We start from the raw sequence: 18,847 nt of genomic DNA on the forward strand, positions 1-18,847 counted from the left end.
GACCAATCGCTTCCCGCCAATGGTCAGCCGCATGCAACTGAGATTTGAACTCAATTTTATAGTCTGTGCCTGAGCCAAGATGTGCACTCAAATGTTCGACGGCTAGCTGCTCGTTCGCCGTGTTCACATCAATTATTTCCTTGACCGTAAAATTTGTTCCCTGTGGTTGTGCATCCTCCAGATTCTGACTGCCTTGCCTCTCATCTATCAACACGGGGGAAGAGGGTGGACGCTCCCAATCTGTTGAATAGCTCTCCTCGCAATCCGGGGTCGGACGGCCGAGGTCAGCGTGTTCTTGGCTGTGTTGCGGCCCTTCATCAGGCCCCTCGTTTGTCTGGAGTCGTGGGGATAGCTGCAAATTGCTTTGGACCAGCTGAGTTGTCTTTCCTTCATCTAATTCTCCTCCTGCTGAAGCGGTGTTGTCGCTTAAGTCAGAGTGCAAGGCTTTCTCAGATAAGCTTTCTTTGTTGTCTGCGTTCAGTTCGACTGGAACTTCCCGGGCCGTGTCCTGATCAGAGTCTTACATAAAATTCGCAGAGCTTTGCCGTTCCTCATTCCATGCAGCCGTAGGAAATACAATCTCCATCAGTTTTGTCAAAATGAGCAACGTCTTTTGTAGAATTGCAGAAACTGAACACCTCAGCAATTGGCAGATCCCTATTGTGGAATCAGAGTTTCTCTTGTTGTTTTGCGGTAGGCTCCGGTAGCGTTGCCTTGCGCTCGATCTCCTTTCCTTTTGGTGACAAACTCTAAATCGTTTTCTAGCTTTTTCTTTCTTTCTTGCGCGCCAGTTTGGGAGGCAAGACTTTCGCAATTCAGTTCGTCTCCGTCTGTTACTGCCACTACTTGCAGTGATGGATATTTTTGAGTGCACAACGTGATTACTTCGTCCACTCGCTCATCGCTGTGAGGAAAGGGGTAGGTTTTTATTGTCCTCTCACTGGTGGGTAGAGCTAAATAATTCATTTCTGATTCTTTACTGTCACCCAGAATGTTTTCAGTAGACCCTCTTTGATTTCTTTCGTCCCACTGATCAGTGTTTTTGGGCTCCTCAAACTCCAGGACTGCACTAGCTGCTGCTGATTCAGTTGCCACTATTTCGTTGCACTAAACCGACTCTTGCAGTCTCTCATTGATCTGCCTCTCCACCACCTGCATGTCCTCCACTAGACCTGGCATGTGGCTCCAGATTCTGTCTCTAGGCAATTGAAGGTAGATCTGATCTGTCCGTCTGAACCAAAGTGCTTGAATCTTGGCGTACTCTATGTCCGCCTCATTGAGATCAAGATTGGTGCTCCAAGCAATTACCCGCTCCGCAAAATCGGCTACCAGTTCCTCTGGTGTTTGAAAAGTTAAGTTTTTAACTCGTCTTCTATCAGCGAGTCCAACTCATGCTCGCTTCCTTGTAGCACCATACTCTTGGACCAGTCGATGTCTAGTACTCCAGGTTTGGCACTTGCCTCTACTGAGTCCTCCAGTTCGAGATTGTTGAGAGTCACATCAGTCTCCTTTTCCACTTCCCTCGCAGTGCTCGGAATTGATTGTACTGTGGAATTGCCACTCTCTTTAGAGGAGACGGCTTCCTCTACAAGTTTTTCAGTTTCAAATATTCTCCCTTACTGCGTCTCCTTTTCTTCGATCACTCGTTCGATGTTTGGTACAACGCCACCTCGCTGCCATCACTTAGGGTCTTTGACTCTGGGACGAGGATTCCAGTTTCTATTTCTAATCTCTGGAGCTCCCAGACAACTTCTTCGATATAGCTATAGTAGTGGTTTAATTCGAGCCCCTCCTTCAGTGCCTCGCGAGCTTTTGTGCACATCACGTCGATGGTTATGTCATTTCGTGCCCCCTCATCCAAGCAACTCAATTCTAAACTCCACAGATGAACACGTTGTGCGAAGTCTTCTACCATCTCATAGGGTCCCTGTCTTTCAAATGCGTGAATGCCTTGTTGAATGGCTTGCAGTCTGGGACTTATCTCGTCCAGGTTAGTCTTCGTCTCAACATCCTGTTCGGTGTAGCTCACCGTCCGTGCTCTAGAGTCTTCACGTCCCTCTATGTTGCACGGCCACGTGTGGAAACCGGGGGCGGGTTCCGCCTCTACTTGTTCTCGCATCATTTCTAACACGTTTGTTGAGTTAAGTCCATTATCCGCAATCCAGCGATCTACTTGCTCCAAATCCACAACAGATCCATTAGAACATGATCGAAACATTTTGTAGAGCTGTGTACACATCTCCAACAGTTCCATCTCTTCATTCCTCTGTCAATTGTGTATTTTGTTCTCTTCGCCGTACACGCTCGCCACTTGTCCTGGACTTGAGCGAAAGACACACCGCTCGTTGCCATCCCCCTCGCATCTGTCGTTGTTCCGATACATTATCACCACTCGTAGATTTCCGCTCTATTGTGTCCCGCTGAAGAAGAAGCCCACCCTGGAGCGCCAATGTAAGATTCTGAATTTTGATTACGCTGCCTATTGCGGAAAAACGATAGCGCCCAGATCTCACAATTCGAAAGGTTTTTAGTTTGGTGGTTCGTCTTCTTCTTAACAACAATAGATTTCCCGTACTATGCTCTTGGCTCTTCAAAAGTGCCGATGGTGAAACACTTAAATTAAGTAACTCTAATAGCTAATTACAATTACTCAATATGGATCAGGTAACATGCACTATGACAATCAAAATAACTACTACTATAACTAATTCTAACACAAGCAACCACAAGCTTGAAACAATAACTAACTAAGTTGTTTCTCGATTCAACTCTACTATAAAACCGATTGCCGCTTATACTCAAACGCAATCAAAAGCTGGAATTATCCCTTAGCTAGTAACAGACTGATGAACCACAGTCTAACATAAGTCCGAGCTTCTCGCTCAATCAGGCAAACTCTGCCAAAAACATATAACTAATCCGAGCCGGTTGCTCAATCAAACAACGCAAGTCCCTTGGCCTCTCGCTCACTTGCAACAGCAGTCGGTTCTCAAAAATGTAACCGAACTGCAAAGACTACTCTAGAGCTTCTCGCTCAATCAAATGAGGCAAACTTAGCCAAATAACTCTAATTCTATAACAGCGACAATTCAGAGCATCGCGCTCAATCGCTCCGGCAAAGTTAACGCAACGACGCTCAATAACGATTCACAGAGCTTCTCGCTCAATAATACCGGCAAACTATGTCAAACAATCGAATATTAACTCGTTCACGGTTAGCAAATTCTGCGCTGCGCTTATAGTGTAAGCCGCTTATATACTGAGCCGAGCAAACAGTTTGTTTACTCAAACCAAACAACCGTCATTATTGCACAAGGTTTTCAGCCTTCTATACTGCTATTGGCTACTTCTTTGAAAGTTCGTAATTCCAAAGCCGTAATATGGTGACGTGTTAAATACCAACACATACTTATTAAATGTCAGTCAAGATGGCCGCCAAATTTACGTATATGTGAATTCCGGATTTTTCTGTCCTTACATGCAATTTGTTTACAAAGGGGAATTCGTAGGGTACCGTCCACGTGTCAGCTGACCCGCCGCAGGCTTACGGCTTGGTTGCGTCGTACGTCCGTGATAAGCGAAATAATTCAAATTGGTCGACAAACCGGTATATGCTTAGTTCGTTGCCGATCCTACGTTTCCGGGTCTTTTGTTTACATACGGCGGTTTGGGGGGTACGGTTCGCATTCGGCCTAATCAGGCATGGGCTCAAGGCCTTATTGCAACCTGTAATAGGTGGCGTACATGAAACTCAAAAATTAGCGATTTCGGATTTTCCCCTAAAATTATCACTTTTCCTCCTATAAGTGTTAATGGCTACCCGCCTAGTAAAGCTGTCACTACAAACTCTTGTACACAGAGAGCTTAGATGTCTTCTAGGGTTTTGGTGATCCCGGTTAGGTTCGGCAATATCGGGTTCGCAAAATCAGGGGGGTGGTGGACAAATTTTCAGTCCCAACTTGTAAAAATTTTCAGATTTGACCAAAATCGGGTATTTTGTAAAACTCTAATTTATTTCAATTATAATGCATGTCAGTGACTACCAACGGTTTTTTTCGTTGCAACAAGCTACTCGCGGATTACAGCAACCTAGTATTCAGTATAGAACGCAATTTCATATAAATCCCTTTAAAATGCATTGAGGTCAGTAGTACGTTATCCTCTGTTTATGAACTTCAGCTGCGTAGCAACGGCCTTTCATTTGCACTTGTCAGGCATCATGAGAGCTAGGATATCCATAAATAATTCTCGCAGGAAATAGAAAGAAATGGCTTAACCCTTTTATAGCGACTTTAATGATATAATCATTTTCATGATAACAGTATAATGACGACATTTGTTATGACTCCAGTCCTTATGACAACAGCATGCGCCGGGGTTCCGCCAACTCTCAATCAGTGCACCACAAATCCCCAATCTTTAATAGAATACCTGCGACTTCTAAGAGTTCAAAGTAAACCGTTTTAACAAAATTAATCCGCTCTCAGTCTCTCATTACAGCCGTCACTGACCCTAATCTGCTTGTTAGCTTGTTCCCTGTCCACATTTTATTTTCACTTAAAGGTATTCCAAAGTTGTCCGGTGTTAATAGCTATTATTTTGTCACTAGTTGCATTACTTAATTGTCCGTTTAACTAAAAAAAATGTTTCACGACTAAAATTCTAATAGTTGTGGTCTCAGCCTATTGGTTACGATTTTACACGTAATAAAGGGAACTAAACAAACTCCTTAAGAATTGTTGAATACTGTCTCTTGAGCATGTGAACTATTGAAATTGATATTGAAGAAGATTAATATCGGACAGTATGATGAGTTAATAACCAGTTTTTATCAAGTTTCGGACAATGATAGCAACAAATTCAGACGTAGTTATAGTCTAAATCGAAAAATATCCCTTTGATAGCTTTCTCCAAATATTAGCGACCAACCACCCCCCCCCCCCTGTTAAAGGTGGTTTCGGTTTCACTGTTGAAGGTCTTTTTGAGAAATCAATTACAAATTTGAGCACCGTTGAGGTAAGTTTACCTCAAAGCCTCAACTGACCTGAAATCTGAACTTTCGTAACTTTCCTTGACTTACGCTATCTCCACCTCTCTTTAGCCAGAATGTCGCGATTTTAAGTCCTCGCGACATTCACAAAGAGCTACACGTTACGTAAACTTATCTTAACATTACCAAAAATTCTTATCTTAGCTGTTTAGGCAACTTCACCTCAATTTAACCTGAATGGCTTTGCCAATATTTTTCATTCAGGGTTCAGGCAAAAATCAAGGTAAATCAAACTTAAAAGATTAGGTAAGTTTTAAGATCAAACTTAAATCAAGGTAAATAACTTAAAAAACTAAGTTAACTTTAGAGGAGACTTTTAAAGAAAGGCAGCGAAGGAAACAAGGATAAGCAACTCTGATCTTCTTGTCAGCTTAAGTAACCTATCCTTAAAAATCAGTTGACACACTCTCGTTTGATCACGTCTATTTAATTTAAAATATCCCATCTCCAAATGGAACATGTACCTCCACCATTTTTTAATCACCCAATCTAAAATTGTGTCCAGGTAAAGAGCTACACATGGACATGCTCCGGAAGAAAATAGCCCAGCTGGAGGAGAAGATGCAGGGCTTCAAAAGTACCAAAGAAGCCTCCAATATTAAACTGCAAGCTTCTGAAAAGCAAAACTCCAGACTCAAAATTGAACTGGACAGAATGAGAGACGAACGGAACACGGCCCCACACAGGGTTGGTAATGATGCGCTTTCAAGCTCTTCTAACGCAATAAAACAAAGTTTCGTCCCAAGATATGCAGGATCTTGATTTCCTCGACGAAACATGGAATGATTATACATTATAAGGAGAAAAGGTAATTTGCGTCCTGACATAAAGTTCCAACCGGGCTTAAGCTAAATTTTATAAACGAACGTAAAACCCTAGTCAAATTGGGATGGTTATCTGCTAAGATCTTGCAAGACTCTTGCAAGACTCTTGTACGATTATGCATCATCTTGTAAGGGCTCTTACAAGACTCTTACCAGATAACCGTTAATCTTGCAAGATTCTTAGCAGATAAGTGTTGTTCATATAAGATTCTTACCAGATAACCGTTGACTTTGTAAGACTCTTTCCAGGCATATTCAAACACTGAACACCTAGTCATTATGTAATCGAAATTATTAGTCTTCCTTTAACATATCTACCCAACAAAATAGTGGCTGAATAGTTGAGAAACTTTTGTTAAAATTGGGAAATAATAAATCAGCACTTAGAATTTTTAAAATTTTTGTCTCGCCTTGATCAAAAAGTCGTCAAGCATCGCAATAAGACCACATTGTTATTTGCCTAATTTTCTGTATGTAAAGACCTGGTGCATATTCAGGCATTTTCATCAGAGCTCAACCAAAAACCCCAATCAACCAATTTTAGGAGGAAATTATTACCGACAGTGAAATTAGGGCAATAAATCGTAATGCACGAAAAAAGAATTGCGAACAACCAGTTATTGTTCCGGCCCCTCTTGAGGGGGGAGGAACTATATACTCAAATGGGTTTTTTCTTGTTCAGTCAATTTTCGCCGATCGATATATTCATCGTAGAGAGTTGAGACTGGTATCATTAGAAAGCTCGTCCAGCGTAGAATATGGAATTAAAAAGATTTTTTAAATTTTCGTTTTCTACAGGGAGTTATCGAGGTTTAAACTTCTGAAAAAAGTAGAGTGAATTCACGTTGTTTTTTTCACATTTTCCGAAAATTTTGCCTAATTTTTCGTCAATTTTGCTAAAATTTGTTGAAATTTTTAGAAAAAAAGTGTCAATGATTTTATTTTTAAGGACAAAAAAGCCTTGTTGATTAATCTGATTAAATTTTTTGGTCAGAAACTCAAAAACTCTGGATAAATATTTCAAAATTCAGCCTTTTTCATCAAAAACAGCACGAAATAAGCTACTTTTGTCCACTTTGATAAAATTTGCCGTCACTTTACCCCCAAACAACACTAATACAATCTTTGTAGACTCAGAAGGGGGCTTTCACTACTTCAACTTCCGCTGAGAGTGTTCTGTAATTTAAACTCCAGAATTTTTGTTGCGTTTTCAACTAACAATTTATCTATACCTACAATATTCGAAAAATCAATAGTTCCTAACGGACAATAAGCATTAGCAGGGCTAGTTTTGGGCCAATCTTGGACTGTTACAATCCAAAATGAATTCGGATTGCAATCAGTCGCTCTTCTTTTGAAAAAAGACTTTTTTTAATAATAAAGAACAGAACATATAAAATGATAAAGAACAAAACATATCGTTTCGACTTTTAAAATTAATTGATTTTTAAATAAATAATGGCTTAATGAACTTTTCCTCCTTTTTTTCTTAATTTGGTCAAGTTGCAGCTTAGTGTCAGCAAAAACAGAATGCTTCTTCAGTCTACTGATTAAAAATTTAGTCACAATTGCGTTTTTAAGCCTGAAGTTTTTGTTTTCTGGATTTAATACTATTAGATTTCATATTTTTTAGTTTTTAGAAATTTGCCAGTTTTTCACGTTTTCTAGTCACATTATCACATTACTGACAGTTCTCATATCACATTATTGGCGTTCAAAATGAAACACAATTGAACATATTAAAATACTTAAAGATATAGATTATCGTTTTAACGGCCTCGACACTGCTTTCTTCAAGAAATTAATTGATTTTTTTTTAATTTTGTCCTTAACTGTCATTTTTACTCTGTCATTTCAGTTGTATGAAATTTCCTGCATAGCGATAGGTTTCGCTGACTTTTTATGGAAGAAAAGACGAGCCGAAATTCTGATATCAGAAGATAGCTGATGGCTTTCATAACTTTGAAAACAATCGTTTTCCAAAACTAAAAATAAAAAACGTTTTAACTTCGCAAGTTTGTTCTTTTTATTTTTCTTTTTGGTACCTAATCTCGTTAATTACAGGTCAAATTTGACATTGTGGGTGTCAAGGGAAGTTGTCAAAAGGGATTGGTTCCCAAAATCTTTTTTTTTAAACAATGCGTTATGACCTCACTGACTTCGACACCGGTTTTTCACAAAAAGTAAATTAATTTGATTTTTGTCGTGTTTGAAGTTCTTTTTTTAGACGCAAGAATTATTCTGGATAATTGCAGGTCTCAAATAATTCCCTTGGATGATTAAACGACCATATTTAAATATTTCATTTTGGAATTAATGTTTTTCATGACTTGGGATATAATTTTGATTCGAAAAAAAATCAAAATTATTACATACTTTTGCCCTTTTCTCTTTTTGGTCTACTTTTTACCTAGTCTCACTCATAAATGGCCAAATATTACATTATCGGTGTTTGAAGAAGGCGCAAACGAATATACTTTGAGGGCCGAAATATATCTTGACGGTTTTGACAGCGTTTTCTGGCAAGTTTCAATTGAATTTTTGTTTGTTGTTTTTTTGTTGTTCTTTTTAGCCGCTTAAAGAAATGAATAAGGACAGGTCCTAATGCCGTTCTATAGAAGCATTGGTAATTGTCAAACTTTGGGATATTTTACTTGATTTCTAATGGTTTTAATTACTTTGAAGTTAATTGTTTTAAAAAAAATATGCGAATTTTTTTAACTTAGGTGTTTTTGTTCTGTTTTGTCTAATTGTTACCAAATCTTTTTATGGACTGGTCCATATCTTTTCTGGTGATTTATAAGTTATTTTGTTTAGTTTTAGGTTCATCTGACGGTATGTTGACTTTGTTATTAAATTTTGTTTTTTAAAACGAACCAAAAATTTTTTATGTAATTAATGTTTGTTGTTGTTGTTGTTTGATTTTGATGTTCGTCTTGACTCGCTTTCTTAATTTTAGCATATCACAGCAATTTATTGCTTCAATTTTTACTCCACTGAGTTATTTGCTTTGGAGGCTATCTTATCGTTCATACACAATTTTTTTGAAAAATACTTGGGCTTTTTTGGGTTTTTTGGGATTCCCAAAAAATAATTTTTGGGTTTTCTATCTGTTCCTCATTTGGTAGACAATTATGCCAAAACTGTGGATGGGCGGGGACGGAACCTTATGTGCCATCGCACATTGCTGAGCCGCCTTGTTTCACTTTTATACTTCTCAATAACTTAAAAGTACTGTTCTTTTAATAAATCAAACATAGATGCTGTTATATGAAAAAGCGGCAAGATATTCCGCTTGAAACATAAATTTAAAACGCAAAACTAACTTAAAAAGACTCCCGTGAAGGGACAAAATTGATTACATTATTTCTTACAGTTAGGTCTCCAGAACTTAATATTGAGAATATAAAACGTCACCTGTCAAAAAAGAGTTCACTATTAACAACAGTCAAATTTGGCAATGCTTGATAACATACTTGTAGTAATCATTGATCGATAAAATTTAAGTGGCGTCAAAAAACAACTCGCATGAATAATGGGTTTTCCGCGGTAAAAATGGGCAGAGCAGTTGTTTTCAGGCTTTAAAAACTATTTCAATTTAACTATTCGCATCTTTTTTTAAAAAAATTACAAAAAGCAAAAGTTTGTTTACGATTTAAGTGGCAAAAAAAGTTTAATTTTTATCGTATGAAAAAAAAATATCCATAATTCCATTTCTCTATCATAAATTTTCAAAGTTTTTTTTGTTTTGTATTTCATTTCAGACACTGGCATGTGAATATTTATGATCAATTGTATTTTTGAGAACAATCGAATGCAATATAGATTGATCAAAGAAGTGTACCTACAGGAATGACAACTTAAAAAAGGCGGTAATGAAAGCTTTTAACTATTTAATTTGAAAAATTTTCACAAAGGAGCTAAAGTATTGATCACAATTCACCTTAATTTGTCAATAAATTTAGGTTTTGGTCTATTCGAATTCCATCTGTATCCTTTTGGAGATAATTGTGACGTTTGAGGCATTTTGGTTTAAAAGGTTCTGTAAAGTTTGAGCTTGCCTTTATATTCGAGAAATCAGAATACATTCGATTGTCTCTGAAATTATCAATTCCTTTTGTCATAGGCTTTTCACTGATACCATTTGTTTATATTTCGATAAAAGATAATGAGCGGTCACTTTTGACTGGGTTAACTTCAAGTTCCTGATCACCGAATCAAGATGAGAACTTGAACAAGAATTTTAGTTATATTGAGAAATCTTGGTTTATTGAGAAAACTTGGCCGCTGTTGATAAATATTTTTGTAGAACACACAACTTTTTGAATAGGAAGGAAAAATTCCTTTGAGTGTCTGTAAGTTTTTGTCTTGTTGTGTTGACCTTACCTTGTTAATAATAAGCTCCTGTTACGATATTCCAATTTTTGTTTCCAGTATCATGTCATTTCAGTGAAGACCGCGACAAAAATAGACAAAACATTCTTAAGTCAAGAGCAAAGTTAAAAAAATGTTCTGTTTTTGCAACGCTATTTGAATTTCTATTTAGCAAAAGTTGAGTGTTAGAAGCTCTCTTTCTTAAGACCAATTCTATATTAAAAGGAAATCAATAATTTGACAAAACTCCTTGCGCAAATCGATCCGCTTAAATTGAACTACTCTTTCTATAATTTTAGTTCTCATGGCCTCTGGGTGTTGGCTATTCCGGACATTTATATGCCATTTTGCGAATGTTAATGAGGCTTTATGAAACAAATTGTTCAAACTGCTAATCATTAAACGAATCAACTTTTGAGTAAGTTCTGCTCAGCTTCTGATTTTGTTATTTACGAGCAGTACGTTTTTCAGCCTAAGCCGACGGTTTTAAGTTAATTTGACATCTTTTCATCTTTCGCATTTCATGGCACAAAACATGACACAAAGTCATTTGTTTTCAAATCCTGAAACCTAGCGATATCTTTTTTACCATTTTAGCAATAAAAATAGCTCGCGCTTCTGTGTTATTGTTGAATTTTAGTGTCTTTGTCTTTTACTCATCAGCTATCAATGTACCTAGCTTTATTTTAATGAGATACTCAACATTTCATTATTTTACATAACTACTTTTTAAACCCGTACAAAAATGAAGATGACCAATTGATGATACCCGGGTCGAGGTGTCAACGCTTAAAATTGCTAAAAAATGTAAGCTATGCGGTCAATGCGGTGAAAAGATGTAAGAACAGCAATTTTAAGCGTTGAATGCAATGAATGCGGTGAAAAAAATAATTGAATGCTAAGAATTGCAAATCTTACGAAAATTCACCGTTAAATTCACTGTATATTTTTTGCGGTAAATTTTTGTAAGATGTGGTTTTTAGCGGTGAATTATTTTCTTTCACCGCTTAAGGGGTGAAAATAAAAAATTCACCGCTAAAAACCGCAAATTTTACAAAATTTCAACGCATTTGTTATTCATTACGTTTATTAAATCTGATTTAAATTGGAAAGAAATATCAATAAAGTAATTGACAGAGGGCGCACTGGAATAAGAATTTGTTGACATGCAGGAGGTGAGAAGTTCGAATCCGTTTACGGCAGTTTCTTATTGTAAGAAATCCGGTGAATGCGGCGGGAAAAAATTCACCGCTAAAAATCGTAAATCTTACAAAATTTCACCGCTTTCACCGCATTCATCGCAAAAAGATGCGGGCGCTTTGCCGTGAAAATTATTTTTTTTTTCACCGCTATTCACCGCAATTCTTACATTATTTTTCGACCTAACCTCGACCCGGGTAAGAAGATATGTGGTTTTTTTTGCAGTGTGTTGTAATGAATTTTAATTGACAATTTTTATCGCCATCGGTAAGTTGGAAAATTTCCGAGATGAAGCTTGTTGAAATTTATCGCAACGAGAGTGGATTGTAACTCTTATTACAAGGCTAGAACAATGAGCCAAATTGTTTGGACAAACCAAAAGTTTCAGAACCAATTTTAGCACCAGCGATCGCACCACACAAGTGATTGGGTTTCCGGAAGAGGGGGAGGAGGTGGTCTAGATGGGCCAGGAGTAGAATGTGGAAACTGTGGAAATTTTTTGACCCTTCAAGAGATGGTTCATATGATGGGACCAGATGTGCATGAACAGGTATAAATGTCCAGCGAAAACCGACCAGAAAACAACTCAATTTCTCGCAAAGCTCTAGGCGTTATAGGCTGCGGAAAATTCGAATCTGCTTTCTGTTTTGCATACAATGTTTCATAAGAACTGCAAAATGCTGCTACAAAATTTTAATTTGTTGGGGGCAGAATCGATCCAAAAATTCTCGTTTCTGCTCTTCTAAGAGCCTGCGGAGATATGACTCGCAGAAACCTGAATAATCGTATTACAGAAGAAGCAATAGTGGTTATTACTTTCAAAACATTTTGCTCACTAACTTCTGTTGGGTTATGGACTTTCGCAAGCGGAATACAAGCGTTTTTATCTAAATAGAAAAAAAAATTAATTTTTCATAAAAAAGAAAACAAAATGATATTTAACAGTAGAATTAAAAGATTTATAGGAGAGATCTAATTAATAGTTCAAGATGGGGAAATGATTTTGGAGATGAAAAAGGACTAAAAAAATCAGCGGTATATCCTAGAAATCAGTCACAATGGATACCATGTATAGAAGGCTTTTGCACTTTTCTAACAATTCATTCACACTTCCGGTGCCATCATAATCATTCACCGAATAATCGTATTCCAGAGAAAGCATTAGTGCTTATCATTTTTAAAACATTTCGCTCACTAACTTCTCTCATTGTTCTTCATTAAAATAGCAATGATAATAATTCGTAAAAACATTGAGGATCTTTTCTTTTATTGCCAACTGACCCCCCCCCCCCCCAGAGAGACGCGCCATTTTTTACAATGATTTACTGTGTAATGGAACGTGTTCGTTAACTGGAAGTACATAACCCACTGGGGTGGTTGCACGTACGCAAAAGATCCAACCTTGAAATTCAAAAACGCAAAACACATTGAAACCAGTTCTGGAATGATTAAATCTTGGATAGATTCTGGAGTCCATGGGAAACCCTCAATGCACCTGTGACGATCAAAGTGCAGTTGGGGGAGGGGAAAGGGGGACTACTAGTAGCCGGGTGGAGACATCTTTGGGGCACGAAAAGCCACTGCTCATCAATGTGGACCCGTCTAAAAAGAGGTCGACCAACAACCAAACTGATGAAGTTGGGGATGAAAAGTAAGCAACATTAATCATGCCAGGATATCAATCACTATCAGATGGTATCTCACAAGGTAATACTTTGTCAAAATTCGAAAATAAATTTCACCAGAGTGGTTGGTAAGAAATGCTCGAACGATAATTTTTGTCTAATTAAGTAAATCTTATCGTTTGAAGGTTTTCCGAGATTCTCTAAAAGTACGACACACTATTCACGTTTATCAAATTTTAACTGTTTGCTAAACATTGCCCTGGAAACACAGATCTTATGCAATGGTTGCAATGGCATCTAGAAATTTAATACTTTTTTCGGTGGCTGCATTTCTTAAGGAGTATCCTTATAAACCGCTACACGTTTAAGACTCAGGTTCAGATCTCGACCTATGAAAAAAGTTTTACGTGGGAGAACTTTGACTACAAATACAAGGTCCAGTGCGTAGCTAAAATTGATTTAGCTAAAGTGTGGCTAATTTTGGTCCTGGGCAAAACTAAGGTTTTTCACTGTGCGGAATCATCAATGTCATCACGCAAAACGAAAACAAATTAGTAATAATGCGTCGGGAAGAAACCAAAGGTACGTGAAACAAAAATAACATTTGGTTTTTGTTAGAAATTGTTTTTCTTAGTCTTCCAGTCTCAAATTCGTGCCAATTTAAACTCGAGCATCAAATGTGGACCGATTGATTGTCGATCATCAAATTTTTGTCTAGGTCAAGCTAAAAACTAGCATTAAGAAATGACATGAGATAAATTCTAGCAGCAAAAATTTGGGTCACACTAAACTCGAGATGACCACTAAAATTGAGCTCAAGACTGTTCATGGACTAATTGAAACAGGCGGCTAAATTCGTACTACTTTTTGCTCCAGCGTAATCCTTTGACAACTCGAGGTCTATTTTTTTGTTTTTATATATACCTCTGAAAGAGTAGATGTAATTGTTGCTAGGAATATCTTTGGTGAAATAATTTTGGTAAAACGTACTGAGCTATTGAATTTAACTGCCTACCAGCTATAGCATGTTACTAAAGGAAAAACAGCCAAAAGTGTCAGATTTTGGATTATGGACTTTCGCTGACAGAATAAAAAGCTAAATAAGTTTTTAACTAACTATACATTGCATACTGATATTCAGAAATGACTATCGGTCTGGGCTATCTTAAGAATCTACTATCAGCATCAGAATGATGATTCACTGTTTTTCTCTGTTAAGCTTGGTTTTTACTCTGTTTTGGATTCGGCGCTGTCTTTTCATGTTATTTCTTTGCTGTTTTTTTCTGCTCAACTTGTTTTTCACTATGTTTTGGATTAAAAATCATAGCACCGTTTGGAGAGTTTTTTGCGCCTCGCCCGAACCAAATTTCTTCTCCTATAAAAATGTAAGAGTGGGTTACAATAGGAGGGTTTCTAGGAAAATGCAGCTCAAAGCTTTTACATCTTTTGGGAGGAATGGGACGACTTTTGAGGATTAATCCCTCCCGCACCGGCCAAAATTGCGATGTAAAAGTGAGCTGCAAGAGCTACAATGGGAGAATTTTTGGGGATTACACCCCCCCCGGCCAAAGTTGCAATGTAGGAGTGGGTTGCAAGGGCTGCAACGGGAGGAAAACACGATAAGAGTTTTAAAAAGTATGGGGGCTAAAATAATGTAAGATTAGCGCTTACAAGGGGAGTGAAAGGTTGTAAGAGTTTTGTGATTGTTTTTCTGTTAGCATCTCACTTTCACATCATTTTACCCCCTTGATAGACCGCCAAGATGTAAGAGTGAAGGTTGATATATCTTTTACACTCCTCCATTCTTACATGGTTTTATCCCCCTGGCAGCCCACTGGAGTCCGAAAAAAATGTAAGAGTTTTAAGCTACATTTCCAAAGAAATCCTCCAATTGCAGCCCCACTCTCATATCATTACACCTCTTTGGAAGCCCCACTCTTATTCCAATTTAAACCCTTAACAGTCCCACTATCTCATCATTTTAACACCTCTTATCACGTTACTCCCACTCTTACGTCATTTTACCCCCCTTGTAAGCGCTAATCTTACATTGTTTTGGACCCAATATTTTTTCAAAACTCTTATAGTTTTTTTTCCTCCCATTGCATCCCATTGCAGCCCACTCTTACATCGCAATTTTTTGCAGGGGTGATTCCGCAAAAGTTCTCCCATTGCAGCCCACTCTTTCATCACAATTATGACCAGTGGGTGGGGGTAATTTTTCAAAAGTCATGCCATTGCAGCTCATTGCAGCTCACTCTCACAACGCAATTTTGTTCAAGGGGTAATACCTCGAAAGTCTTCCAATTGCAGCCCCACTCTTACATCAATTTGGACCCCATCGACAAATTCCCCCCCCCCCACACACACACACACACACACACACACACACACACACACACACACACACACACACACACACACACTCTTACAAGAAAATGGGAGGACTTTAGGGAGGATATTCGACCCGGGCATAGAAAAATCATAATCTTAAGGCTTTTAGTTTCAGCAACTTGGAAAACCAATGCATTATATTTCACAATCAACTCAAGTTATCGATTGTGCTTTAGGCAAAAAATAATTGATAGCCTTACTCAACACGTGACTGAAATGGAAAACTGTGTGAAAGACGCAAACGTTCAAATGGACAAGTTTGTGAAATTCCGAAATATGATAGCACGAATGTTGGGACTGGATCCTACCAACATGCACGTTCCAGACTACGAGATAGTTTCAAAACTGGAAAGACTGATTCAGAAAAATGGACTAGAATCTTCCCGAAATGCTCCGTATCACCCGATGGAGAACCCGTACAGGGCTGTCAAAACCCAGATTAGCATCGATTTACCCACAAGAAAGAAAAGTGTGAGAGGTGCTAAAACAAGAAGATAAACATTTGCTCTAAACTAAATGAGGAATTGTTTTCTGTTTTTTTCAAACCCCCCCAATATTGGTTTCATTATTTAGTATTGAATGCATTGAGTACGTTTGTAAATTAATTGGAAGTTTTAAATATTAATGATATATAATTTAATACAATTTTTAACAAATCAGAGTTTTATAAGGGAACAGTTTTTCCAGGAATCAAAAAAAAGTTTGTCGTTGTCTCGAGCAGGAGCAATAAGAGTTTTATTAATTTGAAAATTGAATTCAAAATGGCCTAAAAGTGCAAATATTCACAGGTTTTATAGTCGCTATCAGTGTGAAACCGTGTAGTAATAGATAAACTGATAATGGTTAATTTACACCTTAAGTTTGAACAAACTTTTCACCTTGCCGTATATGGCAAATAATAGTGCAGTTTTTTGCACTAAACACTCTGTTCTCCTAAGCTGTGAACATAATATTGGTATCTAAAGGGAGGGTCATCGAGTTAGTTTATGGTCATCACTGATGGTGGGAACTTCGAATTGATCGCTCAAATTTATGGTTTATGCACACTGATAAGCTTGTTATATGACCAAGTTTGAAGCAACAATTCCGTTCAAATTAGTAGCCCTTAATCAATAAAATTACTTCACCAAATTTAGTTAACAAAGTTTTCTTTATATCGAAGTTTTAACTTAAACTCTAAATTCTGATCTTCGCAACATATCACATCCTCCCTCCTCTTTTAAAAAGTTTGTAGAGCTTCTCTTAGTCTTTCTGGTTGTTGTTATGGCTGCTTAAAAATCTCATGGCTCCTGAAAGTTGTTCTCCTTCAGTAACCGAAGTTTTTCTATTGGAGATGGGTGATGCCACATCTATATTGTCTCTACGGCTCTAAAATTGTGAGTCAGTAGATTGGTGATCAGTAGATTCAGTTTTGATGTCATCAGCATTTTGGTTGTCACTTACAGGCACTGTCTTGTTTGAAATCTGGCTGGATGAAGGAAGTGCTCAATTTTTCGGGTATTTCGGAGGTAGCTGGGACTCTTGGTGATGTGCTTGTTGGCTTAAAAAAAACTAGTTCAAACAAAAATGACAGTTACGGCTGGAAATCTCACTTTCTGTCCCAGCAGTTGTTCCACAGGAGTTTTTTCCCGTATCTTGGAATTTTTGCGGTGTGTCATCAAAGCCCGCTGTAGAAAAACGCCAATTGACAACTTCAGATTTAGACACCAAGCTTAAATGACCCGTTTCGTTGTTTGAAACGCTCATTGGTATATGGGTGACTTCATCTTTTTATTTGCCAGTAATTCCCACCAATGTTTTAGGTCAGCGTTTACAAACTCGGGACCAGTCGCTGACACTAACGTTTTAGGCATCACAAATCTTGCGAATATTTGACTCAAGTACGCCTTCAGTGTTGGTGAATATCTATTTCGCGTACGGACGGCTTCTATCTAGCTGCATCCCGCGTCTGTTATCTTTAAGATATTACCTTGGTCCTTAACGTAACCCCAATTCATATGGAGTCTTTCCCAAACTTCTGCTTCTGGCCAAGCAGATACTGTTATCCCCAGGCCAGACCTGTTCTCTCGGCATTCCCTACGTTTAAAGAAACATCGGAGATTATCTTGACTGATGCTGGGCCTCATATCAATCGGATTGCAGTTCTAGTTGCAATTTAACCGAAGTTTGTCTCATCAGCTTTGACCATTACCAAATGTCATGGTTTGGGTGGAATGAAAGGCAAAACTCCTCGAAAAATGATTCAGTTGTGGTTAGTTAGGTCTTCTCTCCGTTGTTCGAAACGTCTGCTTGGGAGCACTTTTTCCAGTTTCCGGTTTTTATTCTTTTGGCGACATCTTAGAAGTGTTGATTCGTTCATTTACGTTTGACTGGTTCACCAGTTCGGATTGAACAAAATAAATACCGTAGAGAGCAAAGCACACTCCATCATTGTCATTTTCGTCACCAAAAGCTAGTCCAATCAAACCATCAGCATGGAGGATTGGTCCTCCGGGTGTATATTTCAATCTGAAGTTGACTCCTATTAGTAGTATTGCCCATCTCGTGATTCTTGTTGATGACGTTTTAGAAATTTCTTCGTCTGGTGCAAAGAGGTTTTTGAGAGGTCTGTGGTCACGTTGTAGAGTGAACCTCCTTCCGAGCATGAACTGTTTCGATCTTGTGAACACAAGGACGATTGCAAGCGCCTCTCGCTCAATTTTGGAGTAATTTTGATCGGCATGTGACAACTTCATTGAGACATAGATTTACAAGGTGTCTTTCTTGAGAGAGCACTCCCCGTATTGGTTTCTCAGAGGCGTCTGTTGTCACGGTTGCTTCTTTCGTCAAGCTGTAAGACTGAAAAAGTAGGTTACCACACAATTCATTTTTTTATGTTTTCAAAAACATTCTGTTCTTCTTTTCCATCTGAAGTCATCTTTTCGAGATTCGCTCAAACGTAAATAATTTTTCTAGCAAAATCAGGTATGAATCTGTCCATAAACAATTGCTTAGCCAACAAAAGAATCTAGTTGTTTCAAATTTGATGGTAGTTTTGCGTTTCTGATTTTTTCAACTTTTTTAAAGTTGGTTGCGCTTCCTTCCTTTAAAACTTAATAACTAAGGAAACTAACGCTTGAGACTGCTTTGGATTTTGACTGCTTTTTATTAATTCTGAAATACTTCTCACCTAGTTGACTTTTGGCCGCAAGTCTCTGTTTCTCTTATTGCTGCTCTGTTGTTTCATATACCAGCACATCATCTTGGAAGATAAACAAACTCTTGATTCTTTCAAGCCCTTAGGAAGCCTGTACATCTTGAACAATCCTGGAGGTGTGCTGATTGTACAAATTTCTTTTGCATCTTCGTCCTATTCGATTTAATAATATGCGTCTCACAAC

General features: G+C 37.9%; 1 protein-coding gene across 1 annotated transcript in view; it reads left to right on the forward strand.

Annotated features, from left to right (window-relative positions):
* Nucleotides 1-16,088, forward strand: part of LOC142344149 (uncharacterized) — a 68,382-nt gene extending 52,294 nt beyond the window's left edge. The window contains exons 7-10 of the mRNA XM_075395675.1: nucleotides 5,556-5,737; nucleotides 11,849-11,998; nucleotides 12,912-13,099; nucleotides 15,644-16,088. Coding sequence (XP_075251790.1) covers nucleotides 5,556-5,737; nucleotides 11,849-11,998; nucleotides 12,912-13,099; nucleotides 15,644-15,965 — 842 coding nt within the window. The 3' untranslated portion in view covers nucleotides 15,966-16,088. The remainder of the gene's footprint in view (nucleotides 1-5,555; nucleotides 5,738-11,848; nucleotides 11,999-12,911; nucleotides 13,100-15,643) is intronic.
* The last annotated feature ends 2,759 nt before the right edge of the window (nucleotides 16,089-18,847 follow it).

Source organism: Convolutriloba macropyga, chromosome 8, assembly GCF_964194025.1.
Source record: "Convolutriloba macropyga chromosome 8, txConMacr16.3, whole genome shotgun sequence".
NCBI lineage: Eukaryota > Metazoa > Xenacoelomorpha > Acoela > Convolutidae > Convolutriloba > Convolutriloba macropyga.